Consider the following 26,953-nt stretch of genomic DNA (forward strand, 5'->3'; position numbering starts at 1 on the left):
GGGTCTCATTGTACCGGTCCCCAAGCTGCTTTCCTTGCCCAACTCCACCTGGAGGGCTGGCTCAGCCTGGTCTTGTGTGCCCAGCTCCAGGCCACACCTCAGAATGCAGGTGCTGACGGCCTGCTGCTGATGGGAGCTGGTGGCCGTTCACAGAGACCTGGGCCACACTCACAGCCCAGGTGCCCCTGGGCCCAGGCATTCTGACTTCTTCTCCCTCCACGGGCTGCCCTTTCAGCCAGATTGATCTCGCTAGCCCCACGCCAGCTCCCTGCCCGTCCGCCATGGAGAGCTGGGCCAGAAGGCGCTGACAGGCCTCACGTGTGACTCTCAGGAGCCTGGTGGAGACTCCAGACTGGAGAAGGCGGTACCCGAGACTTGGAGCTCTCGAGCTGCCAGGACTGAGATAAGCACTGACGCCCCGTGCCTGACCTGTGACCCAGTTCCTTGAGCTGTGGGCCAAGTCACCCACATGGAGCCTCAGGGCTGTCACCTGAAAAATGATGGCAATGAACTGAGGCATGAGGAAGTGCCCAGCATGTGATAAGAAACTGCACCTGTGCCCTTTTTCCTGCGCTGGGCAGCCCACATGACTAACAGCCTCAGTGTCTGAGACCAGACGGTAACCACTTCGCCCAGGGTTGTGACGGTTCCAAGAGCCCGTGTGCATAGGATGTCTGGTCCCCGCCTGCAGGACCATTCCCCGAAACGCCGACACCGTCCACACGTGTTTCTGCCCCGTGACTGCTGTATTGCTGCCTCAGGGCAGGAGCTGGCCTGAGGGGGTATAGCAGTGTGAAGGTGCCCTGAGCGTGTAGGGGTGTCACTCAGAGGGAGGGCAATGGGGACTCCTGGCAGGGCAAATCGTGGCTGGAGTCTGCGGATGCCCACCTCCTGGACAGCCCCCAGCCCAGCCCCAAGTAGACCCTGCCAGCTGTGTGAGGTGTGAGGGGGCCGCACCCACCTGTCCCTAGGGAGTGGTGCTGCTGCGGGCCCAGTCCTGCTGCTCCACCTGTGCCACCTGCGGATGCCCACCTCCTGGACGGCCCCCAGCCCAGCCCCAAGTAGACCCTGCCAGCTGAGACCGAGAGGTCACCTCCCACCTGGAGACTGAACGCCGCTAGCAGGGTGGTTTTCTACCTTTAATTGGGGACACAAAAGGCACCTCTCCCAGTGTAAGAGCATCAGCCGACAGGTGGGCGGGCCCATGCCTGGTGGGAAGAGGACAGATGGAGGAAAAGGCAGTGGAGGAGACTGTGGGGGCCGCAGGTGCTCCAGGCGCCCCTGCAGCCTCCCCTGCAGCCTAGGGTGGAGGATCTCTCGCCCCGCCATGTGCAGCTTCGTACCTGGACAGTGTGCAGCTCAGCAGAGGGACACAAACCCTGCCCTTGACGGCTGGCTGAGGCAGGGGCCCAGGCAGAAACCAGAGGTTGCAACAGAAGCTTCTGTCTCTGGCCTCTAGCTAGGCCTCAACTGGCAGTGTGGGCTCTGAATAGGGTTCTTCTGGGGATGATGGGTCCAGGGATGGGACCACCCAGGACAAGGAGAGTCACCTTAGGGTGACCAAGCAGCCAGCATGTCTGTCCCAGGCCTCCCAGGTCTCAGCAAAGTCAGTGGTCGGCTGGGGTGGGGAAGGAGGCAGGAATGGCCAGGATCCCAACGTAGAACCGACCTTTTCCCCCATTCATCTGGTTGCCTCCTCACAGCCCCAAACAGTATGGCCCAGCCTCAAGGAAGAGAGAAGGGAGCAACAAGCTACCCCCAAAGCAGCCTTAATACCGAAGGAGGGAGAGAGGCCCCGGCCAAGGGGTGTGGGAGCAGTGGGGGTTCGGGCTGCAGGGTGCCAGACCCCACTTATAAGGCAAACAGCATGTCGTCATCTTTCTCCTGGGTCTTCTTTCGAGGGACAGTGCCAGGAGGGGGGCCTGGGGGGCCCTCGGCTGAGGGGCTGGAGAGGTTGGGCAACTGATCAGCCACTTTGGCCCGTTCTTCCAGGAACTTGTCAAATTCTAGAGAAACAAGAGAGAGGCTGGGGGTGGGCTCTGAGGCTGGAGCAGGGGATGGGGTGCTGGGCAGGGCCAGGGTCCACTACCTTCACTGGTGACGCCCTTGGGCTCTTCTGGGTCATTCCCCTGAGAAAGCAGAAGGAGGCAGAAGTTAGCTGGGTGTGGTGGGGCAGGGCGGAGCCTGGCAGGGTGAGGTGGGGCTCAGGCTGCTGACCCAGAGTGAACCAGACCTGAACCACCGCCTCCCACCCTCAACCCGAGTCACCTGGCCTTGGGTGTCACTGAGCCTGTTTTCTGCTTGGTAAAATTCGCAGTGCTGTTGGGAAGCTAAGACGTAACACTACGGGCAGAGTGCCAAGCACAGTGTGGTACCAGTGGACGGACTCCCGTATGGTAGACGGACACCCAGAGACTGAGGCCAGGCACACTCAATTTGGGGACTGGGGAGCGGGTAAGCCTCTGCCACCACCAGAGATAAAGACATGGACCCTTGCTTGACCTTGGGCAGAAACATGCTCTTGGTGCCTTGCAGAAGGCGGCCTCTGGGCCTGGACGTGCCCAAGAACTTGGTTCTTGGTGCCCAGAGAGGCGGGTGGCAGATGCCGGGGAGGGAGCTCGGTGGGGCCAGCAGGGCTCCGGAGAGCCCTGACACCCGCTGGGACCCCACACTGGCAGCTTGCTCCGGGAAGGGGAGGGGCCCAGAAGAGGCAGGCACCTAGCAGGGGACGGGTCACTTCCAGCTGCTGAGGTGCCCCACAGCAATGCTCCCCTTGTCACCCACTAGCTGTTTACCCTGCCCCCACGACCAGCCACTTCCTCACGAGAAAAATGGGAGCCGTCAGGTGGGTGAGGAGTGGGCCTGGACCTTTACTCCTTGGCTGAGCGGACCCCGACTTACCACGTCAGTGGACAGCCACTGCTCGATGTCCTCCATCAGGCAGGCCTGGGTGACGGGGATCTGGAAGGAAAGGAGGAGAGTGAGGCAGAGAGGGGCAGTGCACTGGGCGACAAGGCCCAAGACCCCACCAGCTCGGGGTCTACCGGCTGGGTGGCCTGGGGCAGTCACCCACTTCAGAGACTTCTCACTTCTGAAATGGGGCCAGTCAGACCTGCCCTGCTCCCTTCTGGAGGGGGAGGGTCAAGATCCTGGCATTCCCTCTAAGATGGCTCCTGCCCAGCTGCCTGGGACTCCTGATTCCAGGCTGTGGGCAAGGGGGATGTAGGACTAAGAAGGGATGGGGAGGGGTCTTTTAACAGCTGGAGCAGAACCAGGGGAGAGAATGGACATCTAGCTTCTTCACACTGAGGGCTCCAACCCCAGGCAGGCCCAGTGACAGAAGGATGCACTGAGCCCAGGGAGGGGCCAGCCATCAAGGTTGGGGTGGAGTCATAATTGTGGGACAGGCCGCTAGATTCTGTCTTCCTGCACGTCCGCAGACACAGAGCTCATGGTGAAGGGCTGGAGTGGAGGGAGGTGCCGAGGTGACCTGGAAAGGGAGGCTGTGGCTATGCGTGGGGACATTTCACTCTGGGCCACAAAGACATAGGCTCTGCCACAAAGTCTCCTGCGCAGGGGCTGGAGGCTGCCTTCTCTGAATGCTTCTTCAGTGGGAGATCTGATTAGAGGTTCTGGGCACAGACTTTGGAGTCAGACTGGAATCTGGCTCAGCCCCTCGGTACACTGTGAGTTTGGGCAGGTTACTTAACTTCTCTGAACCTCACTTCACTCATCTCTAAAGAGAATAATGACAGTACCTACCATCCAGGTTGCTGTGAGGATTAAACGAGATGATGGATATAAAGAGCTTAGCACAGTGCCTGGCACAGAGTAGATGCTCAAGAAATGCTAGTTACCAGTTAGCTATTTTGGGAAAGAGAGGGAGAGTGAGTCTTTCTCCAACCAAGCCAGTTCCATCCCCAGGCTCTGTCCCCAGCACCTGAGGCCGCAGTGGGCAGCAAGAAGCCCAGAGAAGAGGCAGGAGCCGACTTCCCAGCAGCGAGCACTCTGGGCTTCCCACAGCAGCTCCCTCTGCCACTCAGCTTCCTGCTGGCCCAGAGCCAGGCGAGCCCCAGGCCCCTCAGCTGCCCTAGGCCTTGCTTCCCAGTCAGGAGCCGGAAGTGGGCACCGAGGGTCCCTGGAAGCAGGAGTGGAGGGAGTGGGACCGTGCCGTGTGCCCCCAGGCGGCCCTTGTTCTCCTCTGGGTCTAAGGGTCCCGTTCCCTCCGACGGTGTCACTCGGTGGGACCCTGCGAGTGGCAGCCCCAGCTCTCTGGTGGCCCCTCCTCACCATGCCTTGTCTCACCATCCAGTCACTGAGGCTCTTCTCACCGCTGCCTCCCATCTGGGTGAGAAAGGGTCACACTGAGGGGTGGCAAGGGCAGGGCCAAGGCCACTGCTGCGCTGGCAGCCTTCTCCAGCATGGACGCCCCTTTTAGGTCAGCCGGCCTGCTACCACCTGCGGAGGCCTGTGTGTGCGTGTGCACGCTTGTGCAGCTATGTGGTGGGTGTGGTGGCCGGTGAAAGGGGACGGGAAGCAGCAGAGGGTGTCTCGCTGTGAACCACAACACCTCTGGGTCCCCAGAGCCCTAAAAGGGCTGGGCAAAGCTTTTTCTCCCTTTCCCGAAAGATCCCGAGCGTGGGCCTGAGTAACCCCAGGATGGCAGAGCAGGCAGCCACTAGCCTGCCGGCCGGCTCTCAGGAAATCCTGATGGGCATCTCAGGCTTAGAAACACTGGTTTACGCAGTCCCCTCACGTTTTACTGACGGGCAAACTGGAGGTTCCCAAGGGGCCCAGAGCAGACAGGTAGGAGAGGGAGATGAGAGTCCTGGCTCCTGATCCATCACCTGTGACTGCCTCCCCACCCTGGTCAGACCCCGCACAGGGCCTGGCACACTGGCTGCCACGGAGCTGGCACTGATTCCATTCTGGACTGGGCTGCTTAGAATCACGTTCTGACAGTTTCATGGGAGCGTCTTGCCACCAGCCAGACCCGAGCACCTTGGGAACAGCTGTTTACTGACAGTTTTAAGAAGGTCATATCCTGATCTGGTAGAAGGCGCCTCACTCTCTCAAGTCATCAGAGATGAATGAGCCACAACTTATCAGCTTCTGCTTTTCTGCAAGTGTGTGTTTCCTGCTCGTGGCCAACTGCGAGTAGCGGAGGAGCCAGGAGCCCTGGGTTCTAGTTCTCGCCGTGTCCCTGAGTAGCTGTGTGCCCCTGGGCAAGTGACGCCCATCTCGGGGCTGCAGCTCCCTCACCTGCAACAGGAAGGGGCTGGGTGGGGTTGTTGCCCGCTGGGCTGTGGAGTCAGCCCCGGCCCATGAGAGGCCAGGTGGCCCAAGAGGGAAGTGCTTTCGGCAGGCTTCCCGAGGGTCTGGATTCAACTGAATTCCTGGAGCCAGAATGACGGCTCTTGGAAAAGGGAGGCTGAGCAGGGGAGCGTTCATTTCTCCTTCGAGCTTTGCAGGCCATCTGGAGTTCTTGTCACCAGCAATGGCTTCAGAGTTGGACAGACCAACAGCTGTGAGCCCCTGGGAGACGACCTCACAATCCTAAGCCTCGGTGCTCTGCTCTGTAAGGGCGATGACCACACAGCAGTACTATGAAGATTAAACACTTCGTTATGTGCCAGGCACCATGCTAAGGATGTTACACCTGCTGTCTCACTTAACCTCTCTCGGGACTCAGTTTTCTCATCTGTGAAAGGGGATAATAACACACCTCAAAGGTCTGGGTGATGACTCAGTGAAGGGGAGATGCAGAGAGCTCAGGACAGGACCGAGCACAGAGTGCAGACTCGACAAACGACTGCTTACAAGGAAAAATGACAGGAGGCTCTGAGACGCGGTGCATAGATATGCTCTGCGGGGTCACACAACACACACAGGAGGCACCTGATTCCCCTGCTGGTGCTGCCTCCACAGCGTTCCAGGTCTTGCCCTGTTTCGACTCCTGAGAGTCTGGGGACGTCTCTGGGGATCAGCTGGGACACCCAGTAGAGTGGGTGGCGTCTGCAGCTTCCTAATTGCTTTCCCAGCTTCCATGCCGGACCCTTCTAAAATAGCAGTTGGATCAATGTTCTCTGCTGCTTCAGACTGGCCTCGGACAAAATAAAACCCACAGTCTCCCTGGTTGCCCCTGAGGTTTCGTCTCCCACCAGCCAGTCCCGCCCTGGCCTCAGAAGCCCTGCGCTGCCACCGACCTTCTCCTCTGCCAGCCCCTTCACTGCCCCTGCCTGTCCCACTCACAGGTCCTGCTGTTTCGAACCACCTCCCAAGCGGCTACTCTGTCCATTTACTGGGACAGAAATTGTCACTGCCTGAAAGGCATCGAGAAACAAATTCAGAGACATGAGAACTGCGCTTGGAGTTGTTGCCAAGGGGAATGGGTCACCCACAGAGCATGCTCAGTGGCACGTGGCTGTCACTCACTACACAGTCAGCAATGAAATGGAACTAAACTGGTGCCCAGGCTGCCTCCCTGTGGTTGTAGGCTTGTGGCTGTAGGCGGGAAGGCCGGCAGGGAGCTGGGAGGAAATGCAAGGCTGACGGGTTGGGAGAAGCAGGGGCTGACACTGCAGCTCTTGTTCTGTATTCTCTTGGCCCCCTCTGTCCATTCTCCTGCAAAGAACAAGTCTCTAAAGAGGCTGTGACTGAGCTCTCACTGTGCCAGGCACCTTAATATACCTCCTCATGCATCCTGTCATAAACACGTAGGTACTACTATGAGCCCCAGGACACAGACGGGGAAACCAAAGGTCAGGACGGGGAGTCATCTGCGTAAGGACACACGGCTGGTAGGTGGAGCTGGGGAGGAAACCTGGGCTGCTGGACTCCAGCTCCGTCACAGATGGAGTCCTTGCTCCAACCCTTCTTGTGTGTGAACTTGGCCACATGACTTAACTTGTTTCTTCAACTGTGAAACGGGAACAATTACATTGGCTACAAAAGGCCAACTGGAGAACCACATGTGGACATGCCAAGCCAGGGCAGGCCTTCCCTGGCCTTCCTGCAGGACAGGCCCCAACTGGCAGCAGGGCCCTCTGCTTACCGCTCCAGTGCTCTGCTGTCGGGCGTCCAGGGCGCCGGCCAGGCCGTCTGTAGCTTGGGGGTCTTCATACTTTACCCTGAAACACAGAGACCACCACAGCTGTTAGATGCTGCTCTTGCTGTACCAGGCATGCCAGCTCACGTGAGGATAGAGGGGGGTGTCTGTGGCCAGCTCAGGAGGGAGGGTCGCTTCTCAAATGGTCCCAGGGAGGCTGGTGACCAGGGACTGGACTTGGGGACACTCTGGGAGGAGGTAGAGCACGTTCCCAGAATGATGATACGGAAAAAGCTGAGGAAGAGCCTCCTGCTTCCAGCAAAGCCTGACTAAGGCGTCTCTGACCTGCTTGCTCAGGTGCCCCTGGCGCTCTCCCTGGTGTCCCAAGTGGAAGGGCATGGTCAGGTGGAGAGGCTGGGACTGGTCAGCTGTGTGTCAGCTGGAGCAGAAACAGAGGGGCTGACAAGGAGCTGGCTTCCAGTGAGCAGAGACAGAGCCGGCGCAGGCTGGAGGGAGGCGTGGGCCGGACACCAGGTAGATGGAAAGGGCCTGGGAGGATTCCAGAGTCCCAGGGGACAGGGCAAGGTGAGGAGTCCAGAGGCCACTCAGGTGACCAGGGCTAGAAGATCCAGCTGGAGCATGAGGGAAGGACAGTCAGGCCCGAGAACAAAGGAAAGCGGAGCTCCAAGCTAGGGCCCGTTTCTGTCCCCTGCAGGGCACTTTCTACTGGGGCAGAAACCAGTCGCAGGGAGGACTGCAGGACGGCCCGCGACCTGAGAAGGTGCGTGACCTCGTCTTAGCGCATCCGCCCTACCGCCGGTGTCTCATGCTGGCCCCTGCATCTGAGCCTTTGTACATGCTGTTCCCATGGCCTGAAATGACCACTTTGAGCTTCTCCAGCCACTGTCCAGGCCGCGGTGTGGTAAACCTCTAGGACAGTACTTTGCACAGCATGGCAGTGGTCTGCATGCACGTCACTCACCCAGAGTTGGCAGGCCTTGGAGAACATGCTCTGGGTGTGTTTTTCTCTGTCACTCAGGGCCCTGCTCCCCAGTGGAGTGACAATGCACCAGCAAACATCAGCCAGCCTGGAGAGCTGGACCAGGTGCCAGGGGCTCTCTGGTGTGACCAGTGTGCCGCCGGCTGGGGCCTACATGGGTAGGCCACCCTCCTGGCTGCAAGTCCCACTGGACTCATTAGTTTCCACCAGCACAGTAGCTCATACTGCCCCTAACTCCATGGCAACCATGAGCCGCTGGTCCCAGAGCACCTGGGCTTGGGAGTACAGACTCTGCCCCAGGCCAATGATGTGGCTCACAGCTCAGGCGGGCTGCGCGTGGATTTGCCAGTGCGAAGACGGTGTCTCTGGCCCTCTGGAGGCCCATCAACAGTTCCCAGACACCAGAACGACAACCAGGGAGCCAGGGGTGGGTGGTGGCCTTAATCTGGAGCTTTCCTTGGCTGTCCATCCTGGCTGCCCCCAGCTCAGCCTTGGAGTCATAAGCAAGGGCAACAAGCCTCGGCACACTGCCTCCCGGACACACCTGTGTGCAGTCCGTCATGGGAAGTTGAGGCAAGGGGCCAGCTCTGGTACACTCGGCCACGTGCTTAGACTGCTGAAAGCATCTCCCTGAAAATGGACAGAACTCTAGCTCTGGTGCAGAGTGGGCAGACCTGAGTGGGGCAACAGGGACTTCTCTGGAGACTAAGGATGGCTATGGAAGAACAGAAATGCCTAGACAAGCCCGAGGATTTATCAGGAACCTCCCCACCTGCCCCGGAGGGCTTGGTGCATTGTGCACTGTGCAGTGGGGACCTGGGTCCTATTGGAGACAGTTTTGGAACCAGACAACCCTGGGCTCCCAACCTAGTAAGCCAATTAGCTGCCTGACCTAGGGAAAATGGCCCAGCCTCTTCGTGCCTCAGTTTCCTCATCTGATCAGATTAGATAAGATTCTGGCACACAGCTGGTCAACTTACAGGCGATCCTTCCCCCATCCAGCCTTGCCCCGTGGGGCACAGTCTGCCACCTGGCCTCAGGCTAGCGAGACTGACTTAGGGGGCAAGAAACTCTGCCATCCTGAAGGAGTGGGGGCAGGCGGCTGCATGCTTCTCTACATAACGTGCCCACCAATAAGCCAGGTTCAGGGACCCGGAGAGAGGCTCTCTCCTGATAGGGAGTGACTCACACTGCAGGGGACCAGGATAGGGCCAGGCCACTCACTCCAGCCAGTGAGCTGCCTCGTGTCAACGCAAACATGTCAAACTCATCTTCCAATCGGCCAGAGGTCTCCAGAGACTGCAGGCCAGCCCTCACGCTGCTGGAGCCCAGGTCTGCAGGGACAGAAAGGCCACGTAAAAGTCCTCCTGGCTATCCTGCCATAGCTGAGCTGTTCCCTGCCAGGCCCAGGGGTGGTTCTGGATAAGTGGCATGGGTAGGAGTAGAGACAGGGTGGGACGTACGGATGGGGCACAGTCACTTCCTCTCTCATTATCTCCTAGGGCTTGGCATGAAGCAGGCAGTCAGTAACATTAATTAAAACCCATCACGGTGATACAGTGCCGATTGCTAACATGTAGCAGGAGCGCCCTCTGGGCCGGGCACTGGTCTAAGCCTGGCTCATGCACGAGCTCATTCAGTCCTAATGACGACCTGTGAAAATGGCCCGTTCCTGCCCGTGACAGAGGAGAAAGGACGGACACAGAACGTTTAAGTGACATGACCAAGCTCACTCAGGTGATTCAGGCCATGGAGAATTCAGAGTCAGGGGCAATCTCAGAAAGGTGGGGTTCTGAGATTTGAGAGGGCCCAGCAGTGATGGGCTGTGAGGGAGAGGCCCATGCATTTTGTCTTGGGTGTGTAACCTTGCAGCAAGATTCAGCTTGGGACCCCAGTGAGGTGGGGTCTGGGGTGATGTTCTGCTGCACTCCGAGAACTACAGGGGTGCCCCGTACTCACTCATTCCCGCCAGCTGGGAGGAGAGGTTGCCGGTGGCCGCTGGGTCAGGGCCCATGTCGATGAGGTCAGCTGCCGCCTCAGCCTCGCCTGGGGCCTGTGGGGAGGGGAGATGCCAACACCATCCTCCCTGTAGCCTCCTCCCCTCCTCCCCAAGCACTGGCACTTGCATTCTTCGCCCAAGGAGCTGTCACCAGGGCCCTGACAGCTATGATTTAAGTTTTTCTTCCTCCCCTCTAGCTCTGCTGCTCCCTCTGGGAGAGTGAGGAAGACCCTTGGGCATCAGCTGGTAGCAGAGCCTTAAAGGGCAGTGATATAGTTAGAAGGGGACTTATCTAGGAGCCTAGATAAGAAGGCACATCCTATCCAGGATATCTGGTGGCGGGGGGCAGGGGGAGGTGAACACAGACTTCCTTTTCTCTATTAGCCCGGGCATGATCAAGTCACAGGAAAGAAGCCATTTACCTTGGGGGTCTGGCCTGTTCGGAACCGCTCAAACCTACGGGACAGAGAAGAGCCGAGTCAGGGAGACAGGCCGAGAGGCCCCTGGGCCCTGCCCGGGCAGAGCTGTTCCCACTGCAGGCCTCACATTCAGCACAGTGGGTCAGGGAGGGTGAGGACACATCTTGTTTGTCCTGGGCAGACCTAGCTGATGCCTGCTGTCCCCAGGGAGTTATTAACAGTGCCTCTCTTTCACTTGCAAAAGTGTCCCAATTTGGATTATCAATTACCTGGCCACTCTAGTCGTGACCAGCATAAGGAAATGAGCAAGAACAGAATAGAAAAGGAAATGGGACTGCACAGCACACGGCAAAGGTGAGTAGCTTTATGAAAGGTGTTCAGTAACATGCTCGTCCACTTGTGTGTGTGCGAGCGCCAGCGGCTCTCTAAAGTGGTGTAAGAAAGACACACACCTCACACTGCGTGGAGCCACTCAGACTACCCTCAGCAGGCCAGGCAGCGGGTGAGCGGGATCGAGAAGACCTTGGTCTGGGGTCTGTTCGAGTCCTAACCCTGTCACTTGTTAACTGTGTGACTGGGTCTCTTTGTCTATTAAAAAGAGGGTGACAGTGGGGACCTATTTCCCAGATGTGAGGATCAAGCGAATACGCCAAGAATGAGTGACTGTGAACGGCAAAGAACCAGGCCAACTAGGCCCGGTCTGATAACAGTGGGTGTCAGAGGAGTTCTAGTCACCCTGATTTGGCCCTTGGGCCATCTCAGAGCCCGCACCCTGAAATGACAGGGAGGGGACTCTTTTATTCCACTGGGCCGCCAAGCAGGAGCGACCAGGCGGATGTGGCCTGCAGCAGCCCCACCCCACTCTCAACTGATTTAGAATCAGAATGTTTGCTAAGGGATGAAGATACGAAATAAATAAGGGCCCGGGGCGGGGGTGGGGAGCTGAGATGACTGGTACCCTGGACTGGATGCCCTGGATGCTCAGCACTACAGGCCCCACCGTGGACTCCCAGTTACCTACAGGTAGGAAGGAAGTGTGGGGGACGTGTCATTTCTGCAGGCCCAGTGCCCCTTTCTCCCTCCTTTTCTAAGAGCACCTGAGTGCTCCTCCGAGGAACTGTTCTACCTGTGACCCTGGCGGGACTGCCATCAAGGGGCCCTCACCTTCCCCAACCAGTGAGCACAGCAAAGCTGAGGCGATCAGAGTTTCTCTTGGGGAGCTGACACCCGAACACAATGACACGAGGTGGCAATATCCTAGGGACATGGTCCAGTAGTTTTGGCCCTTGAGCCCCTGAACCACCCTGGGATCTGACCTTCCTGCTCTGTTGGGAGGCTTCACCGTTTCACACTTCTTAGGATTCTAAGAGCTACCCATTTAATAGAGGTTCTTTTCCTAATCAATTCTTTTTTCTGCTTAAGTCAGCCAAAAACGCTTTATGTAAGTAGCTTGCAATCAATGAGCCCTAATTAAGTCAAGTAGGTCCAAGGCCCCAGAGCCAGGCAGCGGTGAGGTGAGCAAGGCCAGGCCAGGCTGCGGGCTCAGAGTCTCAGCCACCACCGCTGCCACGTCCGGGGGCTGGACCAGGGACACAGGTGCGCGGCTAACTCTGGCAAGGAGGTGAGAGGTGGGTGGGAGGCTGGGCAAGCGTGTCCACACTGGAAGGAGACAGGTGAGGACACATGCGCCGGCTGGCCGGTCTGGTGCTGGAGAGGGAGACGAGGGGACAGCCGGTGAAAGGGGACCAGGAGAGAGAGGGAGGGAAGGGAGACGGGTGGGGCAGTCGCGTCAGCCGGGGAGGGGTGGGCTACCGTTCGTGGCGCAGGAATACGTTGTTGAGATTGTCGTTGACGATGAGAAGCTCCTCCGTCAGCTGCTCGTTGGCGATGCGGGGGATGAGCTCCAGGACCCGCTGCTGCATGGCGCGGCACGTCCGGTTGAGCTCCTGCGGAAGGAAGGGAGACAGCCGTGGCCGCCGGACCCAGAGTGAGGCCACCTCTAATGGACGGCTCCGGCCTCTGGGTGTGCCTTGGAGGATGGAGAAGCTTCCAGACTGGATCTCGAGCTCCACAGGGCAGCTTCCAGGATTCTACACTGCCAAGTGTCCCACGCAAACACTTAACACGCAGGACACAACCAACACGTTAAGCGGTGTTGCTGGCTGAACTTGGCTTCGCGCAGACTTCCGAGGAAAGTTCTTTCTGCTGCCATCTTTGCTAAGTTGAAAAATGGAGACTTCCAGGGGGCTGGCAGAACAAACTGCAACTTCTCCGGGTGTACTGGGGTTATTTGTAACCAAAACAGAAAAAGGAACAGGATGACTCCAACTATTACCCACAAACTGTGATTTTGAATTTTTGCCTCATTATTCTCACCGACTTATGTCTTTTTTAAAACTTTTACTTTGGAATAATTACGTTTACAGAGAGGTTGCCAAGACTACGGAGAGTTCCCGTAAGTCCTTCGCCCAGCTTCTCCTTGGTTGGCACTTGTCAAAACCAAGTTGCTACCACTAGCATAATGCTATTAACCAAGCTACAGACCCTGCTCAGGCTTCGCCAATTTTTCCACTAATGGCCGTTTTCTGTTCCAGGGTCCCACACGGCACGTAGTTACTATGTCACGGACTGACTTTTAATCAGTAGTATTACATATTTAAACTTGTTTGGGGAAAAGAAAAACATTTAAAGCCACAGCATTATCAGTTTCCCATTTGTAGGACTGAGTGTTTCCTCGGGTACCCACCACCACGTGGACAGGTGCCTGGGTCACGGTCTTGAGGTCCGAAGAGACAGTCATCAGTCATTGGTGACTGTGGCCGCACGCCAGCCCTTTTCTCCTAGAGGTGTGATTAGGACTAGGTACTGCCCCAGTATGGATTCTGGTTCTTTTCTGGACCCCGTTACCCACCCCTTCGCAGGCAAGGCCTTCTTCTCCCGGGACTTCCTTATCTGCCTTCGGGGTGGGGCAGGGTGGGCTCGAGTGACTGTCGACATCCGGCGGGCCTCCCCTCTCTCTGTCCCATGACCGAGCAAACTTATGGCTTCGGTCCCACTTCCTGGCCCTCTCAAGAGCGGAAGAGGAGCAGGTGGAGCCAGGCCACTGGGTTCAAATCCCAGCTCTGTTGCTTATAAGCCACGTGCCCCTGAGCACGGTACATGGCCTCTCTTTGCCTCAGTCTGCTGACCTGGAAAATGGGGATAATAAGAATACCTACCTCATGGAAGAGGGCCAGAATCAAGTGCGTGAATGTATACCGAGCGTCCACATCAGAGCCTGGCACGTGGGAAGTGCTCAGGGCATGTGCGCTGTCCCTTGTCGACCCTGCCCATCTACTCCAGCACGGCCGCACGGCCCTGGCTTAGGATATTTTACCAAAATTATCTGTCGACCCTGCCCATCCACTCCAGCAATCGCTCACACTGCACGGCCCTGGCTTAGGATATTTTACCAAAATTATATTTACTGAATTAATACCAAACCGACTGCACTGCAGCAGCCCTGCTGCTTCCTAACTCACTCAAGCTTCTCTCAGAAACGCTTGTGCAGTCCTCATACTCATGTGTTCCTTCAACTCCGAGATTCCGACTTTACTCCTGTCCGAAGGCCAGGACCACTGAGCAAGTACACCGCGTCAGCTCGGTTAGACGCAGGGACACAGGGATGGGGACAACACAGCCTTGCCCTCAAGGAGTTGGAGGCCGAGCAGGAGACTGACATGAAATGGGACAATCACACCAAGCCTGGGTCCTGGTGACTCCTGGTCCTTGGGGTCTGTCCCTGAGCTTTCTCGGAGTGTCTATGAATTGATCTCCATGGGGAGGGTGCCTTTCCCCAAACCCAGCTCCTTCTGCTCCAGTGCCTCCCCCATCCCTAGCTGTGGATGGGACTGTGGGAATATCATGTGACAGACAGGAGTGAAACCCCACAGCTCCCACCCGCCTCAGCTCCTGAGACCAGTTGCTCTCTCCTTTCAAAGCCAGCACTGCTTTCTCGTGCCTGCCTGCTTATTCCTCACCTTCCGGCTTTTCCTCAGTACTATTATTGGGAGCTCACTCTGAACCAGGCACAGGGAGGGAAAAACCTTATTTGTCATGTCTAACTTGTACCATAAAGGCTATTATTAGAGCACTCTTACAGATAAGGAAACTGAGGCAGAGAGGCTAGTCTGTTCAACCCAGAAAGCTGCAGAACCCTGAATTCCAATCTGATGGAGTCCAAGGTCCCCGGTTTTAACAGCTCCCATGGTGACCAAGGAGTTCAGAGGAAGCCTGGGTGTGGAAGGAACATGTGTAGGCAAATGAGCAAGAGGTCACCTGGGGGGAGGATGCGTGCTCACCTGTAGCAGCTCCAGGTCTGCAGGCTCTGCCTGGGTGGGCACCAGCTCCGTCAGCATCTCCGACATCACCCGCACGTTCCCGCTCACCATCTCTAGCTCGCTGCGCAGCTTCCCAATCTGAAACACACCATTGGCCCCGGTGAGAGAGGCCAGCGGTCTGCAGGTATCGCCACTCACAGGGACAGAGCCTGGCGCTGCTGGCCCTGGGTGTGGTGCCTAGAAGAGCTGGCCTGAGAGCACACTCTCTCGGCTCCCGGGCACAGCCCTGCACTGGGGGACCCGTGGTGGGCTTGCTTCCACCCCCCCAGAGGCACTACCAACCGTTACCATCTCCAAACCGGGGAACCTGGTGCAGGGGGTGGCCAAGAGGAAAGAAGCGGAGGGTGAATGCGCCGCACAGCACAGCCAGAAGGCTGCAGAATCTCTTGGGTCCAAGGGTAGCTAACGAGGCCCCAGGGGTGGCTCCCCCAAAGGGGAGAGGGGGAGTCAGCAGGCCTGATTCCCTCATTGGTTGATGGAATTTCGTCTTGTTCCTGGTCTGCTTTGGTGTCCTAGGTTCTTCTAAGGATGAGTCCCAGTGCCCTACCTTGAGTATGAAACTGAGATTTAGCACTTGTTAAAGGGATGTTCACAAGTTTTCAATGATCAAAGGATCCAAGGTCTTGGCTTGGAAAATCCTTGTAAATCAGGATGTACAGGCAAGGTGATGGAAGGCCAGTGTTTTCTGCTGTGGGACTCCGCAGGGTACTTAAGTCTCTTTTATGTGTACACTGTGGATGTCCCAGGAAGGGATCGGTATCAAAATTCCAAAATTGACCTGGCCGAAGCACCCTTTCATCATGCAATATCTCATGGGTCTGGCGTTAAGTGGCTTATATCTTGGGAAATGCTCATGCATTCTGTGTGACCGAGTTGGTTTCAGAATATGAATTCATGATGCTTGTGATAGCTGCTGCCTTTTATTGACCATCTACTAAGTGCCCAGCATTTAACGTATATTGCTAATAAAACTTGACCACAGTCTTACGAGGTATTTATCATTATCCCAGCATTTACAGATGAAGATGTGGGAGCAAAGACATAGGCAGCATATCTGTGACAGTTCACTGACACCTTCTAAAACCCGAAAAACGTTTGATACATTTGGCCTATTTAATGAACACTCTGGGTATAAGTGAGTGGAAAATCTACTGATCACAAACCCAGCGTGTGCAGGTCAGATGGGACCCAATTACAGCGGGGTCTGGGAGTTACACCACTGTGAGCTTCAAAGTCATAACATGTCCCAGGAGACAAAAGGGGACTCTGAAATTAAACAAAGACTGTTCAGTTGTGAGAGTTTAGTGAGAACCTTCTTACACTAGATGTAATCAGTCTCAATCCACAAAGATACTAGCTTTAGGCAAATGGGTTAGAATCATAAATAAATTCTGGATCGCAGGGCGCTTTTACAGTTTTTATGTATGTCTAATTATTTGTCCCGTTAGGAAAACCTTTCTAGTAATATCTATAACTCTGGGAGGTAACTTTATAGACTTGTCATAAGATATCAAAGTACAGAAGTTTCTCTTGAAGTAGGTCAGGGTGTGAAAGGCCGTCGGCAGGTTTACTTATTTATAAATCCGAACAATGCCGTGCAGAGGATCACTGGCTGTGCTCTGCAAAGTCAGGTTTCACTTTTGTTTCCATCATACACCTGTGCCTTATCAGCGCTTTCAGCAACCTAGCTTTTGCATTTAGCTGATGTGACAGGTCTGAAGGTTGTAAAACACACTCTGACAGTACGCAACCTTGACTCATAACAAGAGCCCAGTCTAAAATGACTGAGCACTCGGCTAAACCTGGTTATGGCTATGGACGCCCCTTGTAGGGAGTAGCTTCTGCCTGCCACAAACTGTTCACAGTCAACAGGCGGGTGACTTTGCCTCCAGCTTCAGGAGGAAGAAACTGCAGGACAGGGGCTGACTAAGCCAGTGTGCCGGTTAGTCTGAGGGGGTGATCATCTATCGCCACTCACAGGGTCCTGGGAAGAGCTGGCCCGGGCTGGTCCCCGAGGAGCTCACACTATGCCTCCAACCTTCTTGGGGCTTCGTGGAAGCATCATGATGCAATGCAGAGGTTTCTGAAATTATTTTTTGTGTGGATGTCTTAAAACTGTTTTTAGTCAGAACCTCTATTCACATGAAGTCTTATGAGCAAACCATACACAGAAAGTGGAGCAGCTGTGGTTGGAGAGGCGCCTGCTGGGCACTTCCTTTTCCTGGTGCTGCCCGACGTGCTCCACAGAGAACATGGCTGGAGAGCAGCCGAGGTACAGGACAGAGCCTGCTTGGAGTAAGAGACGTGAGCCTGAATCCCAGCACTGTCTGATGAGCTGTGTGGCTCTGGGCAAGTCAGTGTATCTCTCTGAGCCTCATCTCCCAGACAGGAAATACACACCTGTGGGGCTGTTGTGAGGACTGACTGGAGGCTCCACAGTGGTCATTTCCATACTGACAGGGGCCCCTCCCTGACGAGCGGGTGGGGAGGGCCGGGAACACGTGACTCTGGCCCAGGCTCGGTTACCTGCTCAGGGGTTGGTGCTATGGGCGTGTCACTGGAGAGTACAGCAGGGGCGGGCAGAGGGGCCGTGTGCTGGCTAGAGTCCCCTCGATGACTGGCGTCGATGCCCACAGAATTCTGTCCTGATGGTGTCTCTGAGCTGAACACGGTCTAGAGGGCAAACAACTGGGTCAGTGAGGCCGGTCAGTGAGGCCCCAGGTCAGGCGCTGACAGGAAGTGGGGCAGAGACCCCCTCTGCTGACCACTGCACTCCCCGTGAGTCTCCTTACCCTCTGGGGCGTGTGGATGGGCGACAGCATGTCTAGGTCAGTCATCGGGAACTCCAGGCCCTTCCTGCGCAGGTCCTCGTAGACAGCAACAACGCCTGTCAAATCGGGCGAGCTGCGGAACGCGTCTGCCCAGGACTGAGAGGGGACAAGGGGACATGGCCGGTAACTGCAGCTCACTGAATCCCACGTGAGCTCAGCTACCCGCCCCGCAGAGAAGTTCTGTTTCTGACTCGATGGTCCTGTGACTATGTCCCCAGCCTCCACTCCACATCCCCCACACTCAGAACGTCCAGTCAGCAGACAACCAAGGTGGCCGCAGACAAGAAACAGACTAAAGCCGACAGAGAAAGGACAGCGGTGGCGTGGGCACCTTTCTCCTTGGCCAAGAGCTGGCACTAGCTATCCCTGGCCCGCCCGCGCTCACCTGGATGAGGTTGAGCACCTTGTCGTGCACGATGGTGGGTGGGTTGTTCTTGGGCAGGATGGTCCTCACCAGCACACCCTCCACGAAGTCCTGGCTGGCCACCAGCACGTGGAAGCGGTGCCCGCAGTTTTTGACGCAGGTTTCCAAGACCTGGGTGCCGTGAGGTGCCCGAAAGCACCGGTCAGAGGAGGGGGAGTGCCCAGGACCCCCACCTCGCACTCATGTCCCAGAGGGCAGCCTGAGAGAGTGGGGCTTCCTGGGGTGAGCCCCAGCACGAGGACCAGCAGGGACAATGCGGGATTCGGGGACTGGTTGATGGGGACTGGGGTGGGCAAGGGCGGTGTGCGGGCATTGCCCACAGAATTCTGTCCTGATGCTGTTTCTGGGTGGAATAGAGTCTGGAGGGAAGGTGGCTCTCCAGGTGGAAACCAAAGAGAACTTTCAAATGAGGACCCTGCGGCCTGAGGAAAAGGTGCTAACCCCTTGTTCCTGGCCCAGCAGAAGCTGATTTTGCTTTTCAGAGTAGCCAGATTCACCTGGATATGACAATGCTGTGGAGGAGGCTGGGACAAAGTGCTTTGTCCCCACTCCCTAGACAAAGCCACCCCAACAGCTGGGATGCCCACTTACACCTAGCTAGTCCTGTTGTGGGCAAGGACTGTCCTCGGCCACTGGCATTTGTTTTATGTTCATTTTTCTGGGAGTCCAAGTACCAATTAGCACCAACTGGGCCTCCCAGGCTTTCTGCCCCCTGAGAATTTTGGGTTCACTGAACTTCTGTTATCTAGCAGGTCCTGTGGCCCAGGCTCTCCACGACTGATTCCGGAAAAATGTGGGCCTCGGGGTGCCTGATCCCCATGCCAGTAGGTTGGACAGAACTTTTTTCCAAATGGCCTTTCTTGCCACTCATCTCTGCCAGCAGCGCAGACAGGACAACGTTTTGCCCACAGACCTTTCCTCCCAGCCCTTGGAAGAGGAGCCCCGTGGTGGCTGGGAGTCCTGCGGGGCCCGGGGGAGGCCATCCCCAGTGGACCCCAGTCCTGCCATGGACACACAGACAGACAGGGCACTCACCGTGAGAGCCAGCATCACCTCGTGGAAGTTCTTATTCCCCACGATTCTCTTCTTTATTGCTCGAAAGGCATCTTTGGGACTGGGCAGAAGGACAATAGGATGAGCGGAGGCATGGGACCTCCTTATCCGACACGGAGGCTCCCTGCCCAGGGTCAGGGGGCTCTGGGAAATGGGAATGTCCTTCCTGGGTCCCATCTGTTTTCTGCGTTTCCAGGTTCTAATCACGTCGCTCTCTGCTGCCCCACCAAAATCCTCCCGGGGGACCACAAATATTTGGCAGGGATTCTCAGTGTGGTCCCTGGGCTCCCTGCACCATAACACCTCAGGGCGGAGGTGTGTTTGGTAAAAATGCAGAACCCCAGGCCCTGACCCTCGACCACTTGAACCAAACTCTCAGGAGATCTGCTGCTTACCATGCCCCAGGGGCTTCTTATGCAGACTGGAGTTTAGCAGGAGCCCATGGGCACAGAACCCTAATGCCCCACCCCGGCTGGTTCCCCTACCCATCCATCCCTCCACTCAAGTCTTTAGTACCCACATGTGCCGGCACCGTTTTGGGTGCAGGGGATACGCTGAGGAACAAGACCACGTGGCCCTGCTTTCAAAGATCACAGGTTCCTGGGAGACAGGCATAAATGAGGGGAATAAGTGGGTCCTGTGCTAAGAGCGAGTGGGTGTGGGGAGGGGTCAGGGAAGTCTTCTCCGAGGAGGCGGCACTGCAGCTGAGCGTGAAGGATGACATGGAGCCAGCCGGTGGGACAGGGGAAGTGGTTAAGGTAGAGGCCGGAGCCCGGACCAGGGCCTGGGGTGGGGAGGAACTGAAATATGGGCAGGCCGAATGTGGAGGAGGGTGAAGGGAGGGTGGATGCCCCTACGTGCAGAGGGAGCCCTGAAGGCCTTGGTGGCAGCCTGCTCTCCCTGTGCCATCTGTACCTCCACGGCCACTCCCCACGCCCCAGCCCTGCTCCCTGCCCCGCAGTCCCATACAGGTGAAATCAACGTTGTCTCAACAGACCGCTCTTGCCTAAAAGGCCTTTGTGGTGCCCCAACGTCCACGTCGTCCCCTGCCACGCCTTCCCAGTCCCCGACTCCCCAGCGTGCACTGTCATGAGGCACTCACCAGGGCCTGCTGGCTACAGAAGATCCCCCCAGAGGGCAGGGACAGCAGCCTATTTGACACCTTGCCTCCCCGGGCCCAACATGCTGTGGGAACGCAACATTTCCCAGGCCAGCAAGTGGCTGTTGGGGACCGTCCTGCTGTCTGACCGGGTGTCTGTCGGCCTATCAGTGCTGACCAGTTAAGGGCAAGTCAGGAGAGTCAGCAACCCTGACGTGGGTCCCCCAACACGAGAGGAGGTGGTGGGAAAGCCTTCCCGGGAACAGACTCCATGAGGGGGCAGAGCTGTGGAGGCCTTTCAGGGCTGTGATAGAGAGGACACGCAGGGTGAGGGACCCTGGGCCCTGTCCCAGAAGCATGAGGGTAGTTTTCAACCCAATGCCTTGGGACAGGCCCTCACCCTCCAGGCTCCTTCTAGTGGAAGCTGGTTTCTGCCCCTGGCTGGGCTGCTCACCTGTGGCCACTTCGGCTTCAAAGGGGCTTGTCTCCACTTCTTACAGAGTGGCCCAGAGAAAGGGCATGGCACTGGTAATCAGAAGTTCTGGCTAGTGTGCCACTGCTGTGGGCCTACTGTATGTCTAGTACTCTGCTAGGAGCACAACGTGGATGACAAGAAGGCCACAGTCCAATGGGGGAATGGACAAGAGACCAAAGTTTAGATGACAAGCTTACTTTGCTCACTGCTGGGTCCCCATGCCTCGTGATGTGCCTGAAACACAGGAGGTGCTCAGATCAACAGCACACACCCGAGTGAGTCTGAGCCCCAGTTCTGCCAAAGTTTCTAAGGGAGATGGGGACTTGCCTCTCCAAGGACCCAGCAGTGACTCAGCCCCGACGTTCATGAAGCCCCAGGCCTTCTGAGAGGCCCCATGAGGTTTTCTGCCTCCTATCTTCTCTCTGGTGGCCCTGCCTTCTGTCCACCAGTCTCTCCCCCAACTCTTACGAGTTTAGACATGGGTACAAATGTCCCCTCCTAGCTCCTTGACAAGCCCATGGAGCACCACTGGGGATACTGGAAGGTGTCCAGCAGCCTTTAGGGTTCTGTGATGCAGACACCCACAGCCATTAGGGTTCTGTGATGCAGACACCCACAGTTTCCCTTGGGCTCTGGGCTGGGCGCTCCCAGCCCCTGCCTGCTTCCAGCCTGCCCTCTGCATGCAAAGCACTGCCTGGCTGAGAGGACCCAGTGAAAAATAGGGTTCCTGCTCCAACTCTTGATCCTGATTTTCCAGAAGAGAGGCCTCGTCTGGGTGCACTTCCTGCTGGCTATGGTCATCACACCCCTCCCTGCCCTTCCCAGGTTTGTCCTGAGAAGGACAGTGGATCCTGCATCCCCTCTCTGCTCCCCTCAGGGCTTTGGGCTTAGGACTGAAAAGAGTTTGCCTCTGAGGACAAAGACCTAGAGAGGTAAAGTGACTTGCCCAAGGTCACACAGCTGGCCTGTGATGGCTAGTCAGGGATCAGGAGCCAGGCCCGTGACGCCTCCCCCTCACCATGCAAGTACCTTGGCAGAGCTCCTCGGCATTGAGCAGGACACGGTGACCTGTGCACCGGATATGCTTAGCAAAGGTCAACCATAATTAGCCTCTCAGTTCTGCTTCGCTTTCACTGCCCTCCCCGTGATCCCCGACCCTCCCTGCTGGATTCAAATCTTAAGGAAATGAAAGTCTATTCTTGCTCACCAACAAAGCCAGGAGAGGCTGTGTGGGCTGGCAGCGCCCCGTGGCCAGCTGCAAGCCCGGCGTCTCTGGGCCTCTCGTCCACTTGATGAGAGGGCTGGACAGGATCTCGGTTCCGCAATGTTTAAAATGCCACATTCCTGCCTGGGGTGGGGCCCTGACAACCTCTGCAGCCCCTCCTGACACTGAGGGCCACAAGCGGGGTCTGCCTATGTGTACGGAAGTGGCGGGACGGGGGTGGGGGAGCTCTGGCAGGAGGCGGGGTGTCGCAGTGGCCCACCCCGCCTGGGCCCCAGTCTCACCCTTCCTCCGTCTCGTTGATGATGTCGCAGATCTCCATGTTGAGTGCCCAGTCTTCGCTCTGCAAGGAGCCGTCTGTGGCTTTCTCTGAGGAAAAGAAACCATAAGTCACAAAGGCGTGTGGGTCCCAGATGACAAACTCAAATAGTGGGGTGGGGGGTGTGTGGTAGGGGGGTGGTGTGGGAAGAGATGGAGAGGAGGGATGACAATGGATGCTTTCTGGGCGCCCGAGATGGGCCTGGTGCTGTGTACACTGTATTACCTGCACTGTCCCATTTTGTCACTTAATTCTCACTAGTAGCCACACGAGGCTAGGCTACCACTGTCCTTTGATTGCTGAGGAAGCCGTGGCTCAGAGCGCCAAATGGATGAGCGGGGATAGGAATCCAGGAGGCATGGCCTCAGAGTGCTTGTTTTTGATGTGACAATACGGAATACGTATTATTTTTATAAATAAAATAGTTTTGATTTGGTAACCATTCGCATGGTTCAGAAAGTTCCAAAGTGGCATGCAGTGGAGAGTAAATCTAGCTGCTTCTCTTGCCCCCCGCCCTGACTTCCCAGAGGCCCCACTGTAACCAGCTTCCTCTCACATGTCCTAGAGACGTTCTTTACTACCAAGGCAAGGACATGGTGTAGTTTACACCCAGACTCCGTTATCAACAGTGGCCTGGCCTTGGCCTTCCCTGTTGAGCCACTTTCTGTCTGCAGACTGTGTAGACCCTGAGCCGCCCTGCAGACCTGCCCTGAGGAGTGCGGATGACACAAACGAGCCACCCAGGAAGTACCTGGAACAAAACAGGGGCTCGGTAAGTGGTCACAGTTCTTTTTTTTTTTAATTGAAGTGAAGGTCACATAATATAAAATTAACCACTTTAGAATGTATGATTCAGTGGCATTTAGTACATTCGTGCAACCATCATCTTTATCTAGTTTGGGCTGTGCTGATTCTTAGGGTAAGATTTCCAGGGCAAGGGTCAGCTATGAGATTCTCAAGGCCTGTCAAGGCCAGGGTCTGTGGCCAGCTGCTGAAGCTCTGCTCCGTGCAGGGTCCGGGCTGGCCTCCTCCTCTTTGCTCTAGTGTGAGAGGCAGTAGGTGAATGATGAATGCAGGAAGTGACAATGCCAGGACATCCAAAGATGTTCTTTAAAAAGTGATGTACCATCCCTTACTTGCCACAGACCTCTGAACCCTTCTAGATTCCGTCTGCATGCAGACGAGTTTTTAAGATACGTTCCACCACAGGGTGCATAGACAATTTTGCACACTGCTTTTTCTAGGCGACATTCCATCATGCACATTCACTCCCAGCTGGCATGTCAGGCACACACGTACATTTTCCCATATATAATAGGTGCGTGACAAGACAGGATTTCATTAATGTTTTAAGGTTCAGACCGTGAGACCCTTAGTGTCCTAACACAGGGCGCTCTCCAAGTCCCTCTCCATTATGGCCGTCTCCTTGGCTTCTAGACCCTGGCTCCGGGCGAGGCGTGCTCACCTACTTGCTGACCTCAGCAGGCCCGTTGCCATAGCAGTGTCAGCCAACATCTACCAAGAATGCTGGATGGACCAGGCACGCGGAACGTGATGTGATGGTACAACCATCCTACAAGGGAGGCTCCCTCTGCACCCCGTTCACAGGGACAGCTGCGGCCCAGGGAGGCTAAGTCGCCCCTTACTTGCTGTACAGGCACTGATGTGTCAGGCTGGCTCCAGGTACTAGGAATGCAATGGTGGACAAGATGGATGAGGTCCCCACCCCGTGGCACCCAAAGAGGCAAGGCTCTGAGCCTGGGCCTGTCAGGACAGAGGGGGGCTGTCACCGTGTGACTGGGCAGGGCCCTCTTCTAGCTGGGCAGGCAGGCCCATCCTGCAGGGCATTGCCTGGGCTGGGCCAGCACAGTCACCGTCTCCTAACTGTGGCTTCTGTGACCTTGCTTTTGAAATCAGCCTGACTTCATTCCACCTCCCTAGGTCCTTCCTTGGGTCCTGTGGCCAGATGGATGCAAGGGTGGCCCAGGACACCTGCCAGGCCCAGCTGAGGCATCCAGGTAGGGACCCAGCAGCAGGGCGGGCTGCTTTATTCCCTAGATGACGGCTGGGGGAGGGGATGAGGAAATGCTCCCTTTAAAAGCACGGGAAGACGAACGTGTTCACCTGACAACTATGTCCTGAGGGTGGCTTCTTTGTGTCACACTCCTCACCCTTGGGGACTTACCGAGCCACATGGGGATAGCCAAAGAGAGCTGGACAAGTGCTCCTCTGAGCAGAGAGGGCGGTGAGTTTGGGAGGCGGTGGCTAATCACCAAAGCAGAGCCTGCACCTTCTTCAGGAGCCACTTCTCAGTGACCCCTCGTCACATGGGCCTGAAGGATTAGTCATCCTTGACTCCTGGACTACCTCTAACTGGCCACGAAGCTCTGCCAATTCCAGCTGCTGACTTTCTCTATATCCTACCCATTCCCTGGCCGCCCTGCCCTCTGCCACTGTCCGAGCCGGCCACCATCCCGACCCTCTCAGCCCCGCCTCAGCCCCTCCTGCCTTGCTCCTCCCCATCCATTCTCCCTCCTGCCCAGAGAGAACTTTCTGAAACTTGAAAGTGACCGTGTCGGCCTGTGCCCCAAACCCTTTAAGCCCCCCGCCAGCCCTCAGCCAGGCCTCTAGGCCCTTCCACAGCAGGATCGCTTCAACTTCCCAAGTTGTACGCTGTGTAGCACCGAGTGCCATTAGCTGTTACCATAAGGAATGGGATTTGCCCTCACAGCCCTGTAAGGTGTCCATCATTGCCCTCATCTAACCAATGAGGAAGTGGAGGCGTAGCAATGTCACACAGTGGTAAGGGAGGAGTGGCCACTGATGTCACTGGCCCTATCTCTCATCAGAGGTCAGGGAGCTCTGCTTTCCCTGAAGGGTCCTCTGCAACACTCAGGCCACTTGTCCCCTCCTCCCGGACCCCTTTTTTCAGCAGCAGGCCTCGTAGTGGTTCCTCAATCAGATTCCCCCCATGACCGTCCCAGTAACCCCTGAAAACGAAAGACACCTCTCTTCTCCTGAAGGAGCGAGCACAAGGTTTTAGAAAGGACTATGGTCATTTTTGAAAGGGGGCAGCTGAGACACTTATAATTCACGAATGCCACCCCAAGGGATCAAGGTGGGCGCAGAAGGACCTGGAACATGGGTCTGATGCCAACCTGAACACAGCTGACAAGTTCTTTAGTCCTGAGTGCCAGCAGTGGGCAGAGCCATTCATTCAGAGGATGGAGTGTTTTGGCGGGGACGAGGGGAAAAGGGGAGTTTCAGTCAGCCTAAGCAGCAGGGGGGAGGGGGAGAGGCAAAAGAGAGACAAGACCCATCTGAGCAATTTCAGAGGAAAGGCGTGCCCAGACCAGGACGGGCCCATCCACCCATCACTGGCCGACTTCTTTCAGGTCTGGGAGTGGACTGCAGGACTGGAGAGTTATACGACTTCCTTAATAAAGGTTTCCACAGGGTAGGTGTGTTCCATTAAGGGCAGATATTTAAACCCACAGGAATCTGGGGATATAGTTTTGTTTCTGTCTTTAACCACAAAAGTAACTCAGCTTGCTATTTTAAGAAAGAGGAATCAAAACACCGACACTGGTTACCAGTTCCCAAAGAATGGCAGCTGACTTCCTGACTCTGAGTTGGGAAGTCACCTTGGCGGTCACCTTCAAAATCCTAGTAGCAGTTCTGCTCTTGTCCCCGGTTCCTGAGGAAGCCAAGCGCTGCGAACGTCCACCGGCTATTAGGCCACACTGTTGTCTAGGGCTGGCTGCCCTGTGGGTTTGGATCACTGGGCACCTGTCTGCTCAGTAGCCTGTCTTCTCCATGTTGGGGCTGGTGCAGACACCACCACCCCAGAGGGCTCCAGGCACGGACAGGTTGGGCAGTGGCATGGGTTTAGAGTGGGACCGGTCCGGCCCCGCCCCTTCACTTGGAGACCACGGTCTAGGATCTAAGCCCTCTGAGTGTCTGTTTCTCATTTGTCAAACTGAGATAAGACTGCCGGCTTCACAGGCGTTGAGACTTTTCAGCCAGACAATGTTATGTACAAAGTTAGGTAAAGGGCAGTGACCAGTAACTAAGTGCCATGGCCATGACTTGGTTCGAGAACAGGAAGGGGTGGCCATGAAAGACATGCCAGTTCCAGGTCCCTACTCCCAGCCTGTTCATCCCCGGGGGGACCCCAAATAGCTGGAGGACAGCAGGCCCTCCCAACCACAGGGAAAGCCCTGCTCCTTCTGCTGCTCTGGAGGAGGCCATTTCTGCAGTACTCAGTGGAACTGTGGTCAGCGTCACGGCTGTGACCTCCTACTCCCCAAGACAGCCAGTGGTGGAGCAGCCTAGAACCTTCTCCTCACCCTGCACATTCAAACGGTCTCCGAGTCCTGTGGATCCCAGATGCTCGGCTCAACATATCTCAGAGTTGCCCCCAACTCCATCATCACTGTGACAGCTCTGGTTCAGACCCTGTCACCTCCCCCAGGCCTGGACCATCACCTCCACACTCTTCAAACATAAATCCAAGCAGTATTTTCCTCTGTCTAAAAATTGTCCAGGATCCCTCTTCCCCCTACTGCCTGAGGGTCAAAACCTAAACACTTTAAGGACTGAGAGGGACATCTGGGCCTGACCTCGGCCACAATCTGCTGTGTTCTCATTTTGCAGGTCTTGTTCTTTCTTGCCTCGCCCCGGCT

The 26,953-nt window shown here is 56.4% G+C and overlaps 1 protein-coding gene across 1 annotated transcript in view; it reads right to left on the reverse strand.

The window, feature by feature from the left end:
• Positions 1–1,121: 1,121 nt before the first annotated feature.
• Positions 1,122–26,953, reverse strand: part of TOM1 (target of myb1 membrane trafficking protein) — a 37,220-nt gene continuing 11,388 nt past the window's right edge. The window contains exons 2-15 of the mRNA XM_006914695.3: positions 22,234–22,318; positions 19,136–19,214; positions 18,062–18,211; positions 17,638–17,772; positions 17,372–17,518; positions 14,807–14,923; positions 12,279–12,412; positions 10,470–10,503; positions 10,008–10,101; positions 9,238–9,382; positions 7,055–7,130; positions 2,902–2,961; positions 2,090–2,129; positions 1,122–2,006 (exon numbers count right to left, since the gene is read on the reverse strand). Of these exons, the coding sequence (XP_006914757.1) occupies positions 1,852–2,006; positions 2,090–2,129; positions 2,902–2,961; positions 7,055–7,130; positions 9,238–9,382; positions 10,008–10,101; positions 10,470–10,503; positions 12,279–12,412; positions 14,807–14,923; positions 17,372–17,518; positions 17,638–17,772; positions 18,062–18,211; positions 19,136–19,214; positions 22,234–22,318 (1,451 nt within the window). The 3' untranslated portion in view covers positions 1,122–1,851. The remainder of the gene's footprint in view (positions 2,007–2,089; positions 2,130–2,901; positions 2,962–7,054; positions 7,131–9,237; positions 9,383–10,007; positions 10,102–10,469; positions 10,504–12,278; positions 12,413–14,806; positions 14,924–17,371; positions 17,519–17,637; positions 17,773–18,061; positions 18,212–19,135; positions 19,215–22,233; positions 22,319–26,953) is intronic.

This window comes from Pteropus alecto, unplaced genomic scaffold, assembly GCF_000325575.1.
Source record: "Pteropus alecto unplaced genomic scaffold, ASM32557v1 scaffold94, whole genome shotgun sequence".
In the NCBI taxonomy this organism is placed as follows: domain Eukaryota; kingdom Metazoa; phylum Chordata; class Mammalia; order Chiroptera; family Pteropodidae; genus Pteropus; species Pteropus alecto.